General features: G+C 49.6%; 1 protein-coding gene across 5 annotated transcripts in view; it reads right to left on the bottom strand.

Annotated features, from left to right (window-relative positions):
- NCAPG2 (non-SMC condensin II complex subunit G2) overlaps nt 1-4,020 on the bottom strand; it is a 69,317-nt gene extending 65,297 nt beyond the window's left edge. The window contains exons 1-4 of one of the 5 annotated variants that reach the window (XM_088018282.1): nt 3,951-4,020; nt 3,384-3,538; nt 2,445-2,506; nt 2,060-2,176 (exon numbers count right to left, since the gene is read on the bottom strand). In XM_088018282.1, the coding sequence (XP_087874408.1) occupies nt 2,060-2,164 (105 nt within the window). In that variant the 5' untranslated portion in view covers nt 2,165-2,176; nt 2,445-2,506; nt 3,384-3,538; nt 3,951-4,020. Of the gene's footprint in view, nt 1-2,059; nt 2,177-2,444; nt 2,507-3,383; nt 3,648-3,950 lie in introns of all 5 variants that reach the window. The other 4 variants (XM_088018284.1, XM_088018281.1, XM_088018285.1 and 1 more) reach the window with 4 other exon arrangements.
- Nucleotides 4,021-10,752: the final 6,732 nt, after the last annotated feature.

Raw genomic sequence — 10,752 nt, forward strand, 5'->3', positions numbered from 1 at the left:
TGTATTATAGCAGAACTGATTATATGTGGGAAGGTCCACTTAATAGGCTTCAAACTGACTTAAAATATTTGGTTGACCATGTAAAACTGCCATTATTCAACTATCCTGACCTAAAGAAAAAACAACTGATGCACAATCCTACATCTTCTCATTTTCATGTTTAACTAAGAGCTACATGGTGATTGAGATACTAAATTATTAAGTGTTAATAAGACTTGGTACTCATAAACTAAAACGAATGCCTACGAATATGAGGACTAACTCAGCATCCTTCCAAGATGTCCGTTGCTGAGCAACAGTGCAAGGCTCTCCAGCATGTGACCAGGGAAGTCGGAGGCAAGCACCTTAAAGGGCGCTCTGTCAACGCAGCACCAGTGTGATCTCGCACGGACTGTGCTAACCAAATGCTGCTATTTTGGCTTTTTGATTTTAAATTAATATTAACTTAGCTTCATCATCATCAATTTAGTTTGTGGTATTAGTTAATACTATGACACCAGTCTGCAATAACAATCTTGTAAACTTTAAATCACATGTGTATTGCACATCTAATATAATACAAATCATCTACACCCCTACTAAAACAGTTTATGGAACATCCAAATAGTTTGCTCTTACAGACCCTTCTGTGATGTGCTGCCCGTGGGTTTGGGCTGGTTATTTTTAAGTTTACAGAGCACCATTTTACAATATAAAATCATATTACAAACTCATTTCCTCTTATAAAGAAAAATGACTTCATAAATGTTGCTAGCAACAAATTTCATATTAGGTTCCTCTCTACTTCTTAACCACTACTAACTTAATTTTCACTGCATGAGCAGAACAAGCGAGGTATGCACCTCCTGCCCCAAAGTCACAAGTGTTTTGGAGTTGGCACCTTCGGTGTTGGGGTTCCTCAGAGTTCTGTCCTGGGCTTCTCTTCTCTTATTACACTACCGATGATCCCGGGCACTCCCATGACTGAAGCTTCCAAGTGCCACTGAGGACACCCAAATCTGTCTCTACCCAGGCCTCTTTCCCGGGCCTCAGATACAGCTATCCATCCACCTACTGGACATCAATTGTGCACATTCCCCTGGCAGTCATCCAGAACATTCCAACTTGAGCCTATCTTCCCGCTCAAACCTGCCTTTTCCCCACCTCCATGATCTCACTGAAAGGCACCACAAGTCAGTCCCTGGAATCTGCCTTGGCCCTTTCGCTGGCCCGTACCCAGTCAACAGCACCACCGCCTCACCACCTAACAACTCACAAAGGCACCCACATCCTCCCACATCCATCTCCTAATACAACCACCATCATGCAGGGCATATACCCCTTCACCACTCTTAGGTTCTCGTGTCGCCCTCTTCAATCCAATCTATGCATGTACAAGCCCCCACGCCTCTCAGGATAAAGTCTCAGCTCCTTAAAGTGGTAAAGAAGGACTGACGTAATCTAAATCTCAGCCCCTGCCTCTTCCTGACCTGGCATTTCTATACCCTAGTCCTACCGAACGTCTTCAAGTTCAAATACAATGTACCTTCTCCGGTCTTTAAAATTATCCCCTCTACTTGGAGAGGTCCTTCCCCACATCCGTCTTTGACTGGCTGACTTGTTTACTCTCTATATCACAGCTTCCATACCCTTTCCACTGGGATAGGAAGCAGTCCATGGCTGGATTTGGGCCCCGTCCCATATCCTTGCCCAAGCTTAGCTTTTTTACTCTGGTGTATTTACACACCTGGATCTATCACAACACTATAAATAACCTGAGGACCAAAAAAGTATGTCTTCCTCACTATGCTATATGCACAAAGCAAGAGATCAATAAATATTTAAGTAAATAGAAGCACACTGTGTTACATCACTTAGCATTTTTACAACTCTCTTAAAAGGAAGCAGGAAATACAATTTGTGAATAGTTGCCCATCAGCAGGTGTATCTGAGTACAGGTGTGTTTTTTTGTTTTGTTTTTTAATAAACCTTGGTCCCTAAGGATTCACTGAGATGATTATATTTCATTTGTGCACGTAATTAACAGTCAAATCGCAATAAAGCTAAACATGAAACTTACATCCAGTTGAACAAACTGCAAAAATTCCCCAATCAGCTCCTTAGACACCGCTTGTACAAATGTCTCTCGTTTTTCCATGACAGATGAAACTTTTTCATATGGCATTTATTCTGTAACCTTAGCAGAAAACACAATCATACTGAAACTTGAATTTGCAAATATCTTTTCCTACAAGATATAACATCCAAAATTGCAAAAACAACAAAAAAAGAACTGTAGACAGTTTTTAACAACATTCTGACATAGAACAACTTATGATATCTAAAAAATAATTCTCTTTCTCTCCCAAAGGAGAGTATCAACATAACATTACGTTATTATCAACTGTTAGTGAAGTTACTACCAACGAAGAAGAGAGAAATCCAAACGGCTGTGGGAAGCTCACCTTCTCTTTCAGTACCTTAGCAAGATGCTCAGGCAGGTCTGAGTCAGCTCAACAAAAGAAGGCTGAGTCCATCAAAACATGGGGGAAAAAAAGTCTTAGAGTCAATAAAAGAAAGTACTAAAAGAAAAAAGAAAACAAAAAAAAAAAGAGAGAGAGAAAGAGAGAGAGAAGGCTGACCCCACCTGCTAACTCCTGCAGACCGCCTTTCTAAAGGGCCATTCCTCTATCAAAAAAATCCCAGGGACAGTCGTCTTGCTCTTCAGTGTGGCAAGGCCACCGGGGAGCTTGTTAGCGGGAGCCTGTGCATTAGGGGCGCCCAACCGCAGCAGGCTCCTGCCCATCCTGCGGGAGCCAGAGCTCGGGGAATTGTGTGCAACCTCCCTCCCTGCCTTGTTTCCCCCAATAAGTCCTGTTTTCCATCCACACCACCTGGTGCTGGCAGAGCTGTTCGAAAGACATCAACCAAGAGATGAAGTAAGAGCAGATGACGGAACATGGATGCAACAAAACCCCTCCCCGTGAAGGCAAATGAGAACCTCCCGCACCGTTCTCGAGAGCAGTGCGCAAGGCTACTGGCCCCGAGGGGAACAATGATGGGGACAGAGTCATTAAAAACGCAGAAGCCCAGATCTTAACGAGCTACGAACACGTAAGCTCCTCTCGGCCAAGCAGCAGGCAGGGTGGCCAGCCAAAGCCTGATGACTAATTCTGGCCAGCGTCCATTCCTGGCCTCGACAACGAACATTCCAGGAAGGTGCCGTCAAGTCCACGGAACCACCCGTCTTAGGCCGTGCCTGCGCACACTCCCCCGCTCCCTCGTGATTCCGGGGGCCTTTCCAAGTACGCCCTTGGCGCGCCCGTCCTGCCTTCCCGGTCTACGCCTCCCGGACGACCTCAGCTGCCCCCCGCACTCCCCGCTTCCTGACGCTGGGTCAATACCTCTCCGCCTCGCGCTCGGTCCGTCTGCGGGCCTATTCGCGCCCCAGCCCTCGGCCGTCCGGCCAGACGCTGCGCTCAAGGTGAGGCGTCATCTCGGCACGCAGGTAGCCGTCCGCACGGCGCACTCGGGGGTCCCGCACGAAGGCGCGCGAGCGCTGAACAGAGGTCCCCGGCGCCTGTCAGCACCCGCCGCCTGCGCGGCGGCGCCCCCAGAGCGATGACAGACGCCAGGGCACAGGGGCCCGGGCAGCAGGGGGCCAGAGCCTGGGGGAAGGGGGGAGGCGTCCTGTCCCGCGGCCAGGTCCAGCGCTGCGGTCCTCCCCGAACCCAGCCCCCGGGCGTCGGCGCGCCCGGGGCCCGGCTGCCCGCCGCCCCCGGGGCCCGGCTGCCCGCCGCCCCCGCTGCCCGCCGCCCCGGGGCCGCCTCAGAGCCGCCGGCCGGCCGTGCGTTCGGGGCGCGGCCCACGCGGACGCTGTGAGACTGGGCGCCCCACCCGCCCGACCCCCGCCACGTCCCGACCGTTGCCCCAGCCCGGAGCCCTTCGCGGGCCGGCACCGCGGCGCTCACCTCGTCCCGGAAACCCGCCGTTTCCCGCGCTCGGACCAGATTCAAACCCGCCCGCCCGCGGAGGCGACGCGCTCCGCCGGGCGGCGCGTCATGACGCGCCGCTCTCGCGAGAGCCGAGAGCGCCTGGGCGGGGTCCGCGGAAGGGCGCGCTCCACGCCCCGCCCCGCGCCTCCGCCGAGTTGTGAGGCCCGGCCCCGCCCCAGAGCTCGGCCCCGCCCCAGAGCTCGGCCGCGCCGCGCCCGGTCACGCCCCCTCCCGGGCCGCGCCCCAGAGCCCGGCCCCGCCCCATGGCTCGGCCGCGCCCCAGAGCTCGGCCGCGCCGCGCCCGGTCACGCCCCCTCCCGGCCCCGCCCCATGGCCCGGCCCCGCCCCAGAGCCCGGCCACGCCTCTCCCACGTCCACGCAGGTCTGGCTTGTTTAGTGTGAAATCTAATTTGTTTTGTCAATGGTTTAAATAGCTAAAACGATTGCAATCTAAACGTAATTACAAAGACTGACTTTGTAAAAGTGTCACATCACTATAAATATGCAGTGGAATCTGAATACTCGAGTAACTGGGCCCCTGGTCTGGAACTGTTGGCGGCGGGTCTCCCACGGAGTGGAATCCCCGCGTAAATCTGTTCTTGCTGCGCAGTTTCTGAAGGTCGTGTCTCCAACAAGATAGATTGCTTAAATATCTTGTGACCCTAAAGCTCTAGATTTTAAAACTTTCACATTTGTTAGAGATACAAATAGATCAAAACCATATAAATAAATTGTAAATTTTGATAAGTATAAAATTAAAATTTTGTTGAAACATCTCAATGCTACGGTTAAGATTATTTTTTCAATCCATTCATGTTTCCAAGGATGAATATTCTATTCTGATTTTTCATATTTATAGATGTAAATACTGAGAAAATTTGTTCACATAAACAGAAATGAAAAGGAATGATAGTAATGTCGCTCAATTCTGTAAACATATTTTAGTTAAATGCCAAAAGTCACATACGGATCTGTCATCGATTTTTTTTTTTTTACATTTTATATCCATGTATTTTTAAAAAAATCCATCCATGCAAAAGGAGGCTCGTGTCAGTTCCCTATGGAGGGAACGTGCTCCTGGAGGTTCTGTAAGTCTGGGGGGTCCACGTCCTCTGCCGCCCTTCAACAGATTCTGTGGTCCTGTTCCGGTGCAGGAAGCTCATGCAGTGTACCGCAGCGCCCTGAGACAGCCGCTTGTCTTCTTGTCAGCCATCGTCGATCAGACCCAAGATCCTTCCAGCTCTCGGAGCCTCGCTGTCCACTCCCCTGCAGCTTTGACCTTGTCCCGTGCTCGGACCCAGCACCCCACCCCGTCTGTTCTTTTAATTTAATTTGTGTCCGCTAATAACTTGATTGAGCTTTCCTTCAATTTTTGTTTGAAAGCACAAACTTGGAAACCACCTGAATTTCAAAAAGATTTTTTTATCCAGTCCCTTGGAATCATTCACTTTCTCAGTTCCTAGGCAGTTTACCAAAAACCTTTGCCCAGATACACTGAATTACTATCAATTACAGTATATTGTTTACTCTTTCATTTAAGGCACTTTTGTGAATACCATTTTTTTAATTAAAAAATAAAGGTTTTGGGTCCTTGGGTGGCTCGGTGGGTTAAGCGTCTGCCTTCTGCCCAGGTCATGACCCAGGGTCCTGGAATCGAGTCCCACCATGCTTTTCCCCCTCCTCCCTGTTTGTGCTCTCTCTCTCTCTCTCTCTGTCAAATAAATAAATAAAATCTTTAAAAAATGTTTTAAGTAATAGGGGCGCCTGGGTGGCTCAGTTGGTTAAGCGACTGCCTTCGGCTCGGGTCATGATCCCAGGGTCCTGGGATCGAGTCCCACATCGGGCTCCCTGCTCGGCGGGGAGTCTGCTTCTCCCTCTGACCCTCCCCCCTCTCAAGTGCTCTCTCTCTCTCTCTCTCATTTTTCTCTCTCAAATAAATAAATAAAATCTTTTAAAAAATTTAAATAATAAAAGCTTTTATCTCTTGATTTACATAAGCTTTTCCCACACCTTGGAGTACTATAGATTCTACTGGATTTATGGAAAACGTCTTCTCAACAATCCACATGGTAAATCCAGGCCTCAGTGTCAAACCAATCAGCCAAATCAGAGCTAACTATCTGAAAGTCTGGAGGAGTGTTTATGGACTACGGAGAACCAATGCATCCCTCTCCTGAGATCTGGGCCCGTGGGCCCCCGAGATCATCAGGGGAACAGAGGCCTCCTCCTTCGCCTGTGCTGGACTCAGGATCTGGAAAAAGACAGTCCCCGAGGAGTCCAGCATGAACCAACTCACCAGGCTATGGGCCCGTCTCATCACAAGTCGGCTTTCTTCATGAGGGGGAGGGGAGCCCCAGAAACCCGCATCCCTGTCTGTCTCGACAGTGTACCTGTGCCCTGTTCACGCAATCACCACACACCCTCAACTCCCATACTCTAGACCCCACCAGGCTCTGCCACATCCCTCATTCTTCCCTTCTCCCGCTCACACTGATGTCCGAAAACCCTCCCGCTGTGCGCTGGAACCTTCAGGCCCCTGTCAGCCCCACCGGCTGTCAATACAGCAGGCCTCCCTGCGTGAGGACATGGCCCCTGCAGCTACAGGTCTTCGTGCTCGAACTGTCCAGAGTGGATCCTGCTCCTGACTGCACCCAGGCCAGCTGGAAGTCTCTGCGAGGCAGAGTGGTCGCTGCCTTCCTGACCCAGTGCTGACTAGTGGAAATACCACGTGAGCCACATATGTAACTGTGGACATCTAGTTGCCACACTGGAAAGAATAAACACGGTGAAGTGCATTTTAATCACGTGCTTTATTAAACCTAATAAATAAAGAATATTATCACTGCACCAAGCAATATAAAATTATAGCCTTTGGGGGGTGGGGTACTGGTCTGTTGGGAAGTTTGTGGCAGCAACACAAGCAGAGGGAGCCGCATGACAGCATGGGAAAGTTCCAGGTTCCCACCTCCCCATTTCACCCTGAGGCACCAACCCCTCTGCCCACTCCTCCCATTGCATGGCACCACTCCCCTCGGCCCTGTCGCTCCGTCCCGAGTGCTGCCTCCCATCCTGGGCCCCTCCCCCAGCTCACCGCACACATCCAGAACTGAAATCCAGCTGCCCCTCCCGCCCACCGGACCCTTATCCCCATCCTCACTCGGTCCCTGCAGCACCCATTACATTGCTGGTGCCTCCTGACAAAACAGGGTGGGCTCTGGACCCACACCGTCTGGGCATCAGCTCTGCCACTCGCCAGCCACCTGAATGCCCTGGGACAGGCCTCCTCTATCAGCTTCCTCTTACGTGCAGTGCGGACAGGAACAGTCTGACATGCCGGAGGCCAGACCCTCAAGGCACGAACGTGCCTTTCCTCAAGAATGAATCCCAGCCCTCCTCGAAACCCCTTATAACTGCAGTCTGTCTTCAACCCTGTCCTGTGATGCAGCCTCTGAGCGCTTCCCTCCATTATCCCTGTCCGTGCCCCCCGTGTCGACACTGCGTCCTACTCAGCCCTACAGCCTCAGGGTAAGTCTCGCACATTTTACTTACTTGTTTGTTCATTGATTGATTGATAAAGTAAGCTCTATGCCCAACATGGGGCTTGAACTCACAACCCTGACTAAGAGTCTCAGGCTCTGCTTGAGCCAGCCAGGCTCCCCCTGGCACATTTTCGAGGCTTGAAGAAAATGTTTTCTGAATAAATGAATGAATGAGGTTTGAGGTTATCTCTCTTCTTAGAACCTTACCATGCGGTAATGAGAAAAGGTTGATAGAATTAAAATTGGACCCCGTGGCAAAGCAATATAAACCAAGGCTGAAACTGTTTGGGATGGAACACAGAGCCTAAAATAATATCTTTGATAAAAGACCAGCTGTAAAACTCAGGTTTTTTAAAAATTTATTTTGGGGGTGCCTGGGTGGCTCGGTCGTTAAACGTCTGCCTTCGGCTCAGGTCATGATCCCAGGGTCCTGGGATCGAGCCCCGCATCGGGCTCCCTGCTCCACAGGAAGCCTGCTTCTCCCTCTCCCACTCCCCCTGCTTGTGTTCCCTCTCTCGCTGTGTCTCTCTCTGTCAAATAAATAAATATATAAAATCTTTAAAAAATAATAAAAATAAAAATTTATTTTGTATTGGGCAAATAACATAAATCGCATTGTTCAAATTCAAAGGAAACCACTGTTACCACTTTCCTGACTATCCTTCCAGAAATATTCTCTGCCTAATAAGAAAACACAAAATTTGTCATTTCATCATAACATTTACAACTGCCAAAATAAGCTAAAGAAGAGGCAGTCACTGGCTAGGGACTTTAACATGGTGCTGAGGACAAGGAGCAATTCGCCGACGACGTTCTGGGCCAAGCCAACAGGGTGGAGCGGAGCCCAGGGCTGGCAGTCAGCACGAACCAGGACTCCACCCAGCACCTGAGTCACTGATTCCAAGAAAGAGGGAGGGGTCATGACTAATCAAGAGGCAGCTGCAGAAACTTCCCTTCCTTTCTGCGGTTTTATATTGTAGCGTCTCTAAAAGTAAGAGTGGAACTTGGGAAAAGTGGATGTGGATGCATTTGAACAATTAAAGAAAAAGCAGAAGTAATTGGAAACTCAAGGCTCACCTTTATCCTCTACCCCTTGGGAACCAGGCCAACAAGCCCCGCAGGACACCTGCTGCGCCCACACTGAGTGAGCCCTTAGGGAAGCACTGGGGTAGAGGGCAGAAGCCTGGGGGGCCCCTGCGGGTGCACTGTGCTTTGTCTGCCCACGCTTCAGGTGCTGGTGTCCACGCGCTGAAATCTCCTGGGTACACATATGGAAGAAAGTGGGAACCCCTACCTCAGACCATTCACAAAAATTAACTCAAAGTGGATCAGAGACCACCATTAAAGCTGAAACCATAAAATGTCTATAAATGTTTTCCCTCTTCCTTCTCCTTTTCAGTAATGTCCCTGGAACGATTTGTTCTTTGGGAGAACCTGACCATTGCCAAACCTTTGCTTGCAAGCCCTCGGTGCTCTCTCCTTGCTTTAGGATAAATAACAGGGTGCCCAGCCCTGTCCACCTCCTCAGCCTCGGCTGTGCCCCTACTGACTTGCCCAAAGCTCCATCATTCTGTGCATTCACCCCACCTACCCGAACCCTCCCCTCCTGCCTCACTACTTACACCTCACATGCCCCCCACAGCTCAGCTGCAGGGTAAGTTCCTTCTAGATGCTGGACCCCCAGACGCAGAGCTCCCCCCACCCTCTCCCAGGGTGCCCTGGACCCCATCAAGCACTTTGGTCAGAGTTCCTGATGATTGATGAGTCTGTGGGATTGTTTGTTGTGTATCTCCTCCCAGTGCCCACACAAGCGTTCTCCACAGCACATAGCCTACAGAGGCACTCACTGAATGCACCGAAGAATGAGTGTCCCCTGGGCTTGGCAGTTACCCTAGTGAGTGTCCCTCGTGGAGCTGAAGGAGGAAACAGACACACCGTGTCGAGTTCCAGAAGGAAAGGCGCCGTCGGGAGCACTGCTCACCCTTCTGTGCCTCCCCAGGATGACATCTACACTTGTGGGTAAAGCTACCTGCAGCTTCTATTAAATATGTGGCCCCTGACCCCTTGGTCAGGAGGAGTCGATGCCTTGCAAATGTCCTTTTTACATAAAAGGTTGCCTTTCATAACCTTTGTAGGAACACAACTTTTCAGAGCACTTATATGTGGCTCAGAGGTTAGTCTTGTTTGCTCCAAACAAATGCTAGCTTGTTAAGTCACGTGATGTGATATATTCTGTCCTATATTCTTTTGAAAAATTTCCTGTAAGTCCCTTTATGAGCTACAAAAGAAACTATAATCTTACTGGCTGTTACTGAATAATTAAATTCAAAGGATGGTCCAAATACTTCCGTGATAGTAGGAGAGTTTCGTAAAATAATAACTGAAGTAATGGGCCATCAGTGCATTTCATCTTAATAAGAATGATTTATTTATTTATTTTAAAGATTTATTTAGTCACTATTTTAGAGAGAGAGAGAGAGAGAGCGCGCGCACTCGTGGGGGGGCAGAGGGAGAGAAGAATCTCCAGCAGACTCTGCCCCCCACCCCCATCCCAAGCGCAGAGCCCGACTCAGGGCACAATCTCACGACCCTGAGATTGTAACTTGAGCCGAAACCAAGAGTCAGACGCTTAAGTGACTGAGCCACCCACATCCCCTTAATCAGAATGATTTAAATGTAATTATTTTATTGTATTTAGATTTAGTTGTGCTGGTTTAGAAATAACCTCTGTGATTTCATCATCCTGCATCCAGCATCTATAAAACGTGCTGGTGGGATTTGCCTGTATTCTTGCCATGTTGGCTTTATAACCAGCCCTGAGCCCTTAAATCACTGCCTTCAAGAGCATGGTTCTTCTCCTGGGACGTGAGAGGTAGAGCTCAGATGGCTAGCAGCTCCTTCCGGCTCTAAGATTGTGTAAGACGCGCAGAAATGGATGAAATGGTGTGACATCAAACCTTTAAAAGCCTCTTTCAAGTGTGTGGTGGTGTCTGCAGCGCTGCCTGGTGAACTGAGGCCCTGGAGGGGAGACAAGGCATCCATCCACCTGCTGCCAAGAACTTGCCAGGTGACCCCTAGCAGATTCCTTTCTCACATGCAGACACACACAGAAAGGCCAATTTCAGTTATGGTGTGTAGGGAATACATGTTTCCACTCACTTCCTCTGCTCCAAACAGCTATAAAACATGAGATTGAACAGAGAAAATGAAACATGCATGGCTGTGCCCCTTGGAGCATA

Source organism: Eumetopias jubatus, unplaced genomic scaffold (assembly GCF_037043125.1).
Source record: "Eumetopias jubatus isolate StellerSeaLion01/CBP00866 unplaced genomic scaffold, mEumJub1_p1.0 scaffold_14, whole genome shotgun sequence".
NCBI lineage: Eukaryota > Metazoa > Chordata > Mammalia > Carnivora > Otariidae > Eumetopias > Eumetopias jubatus.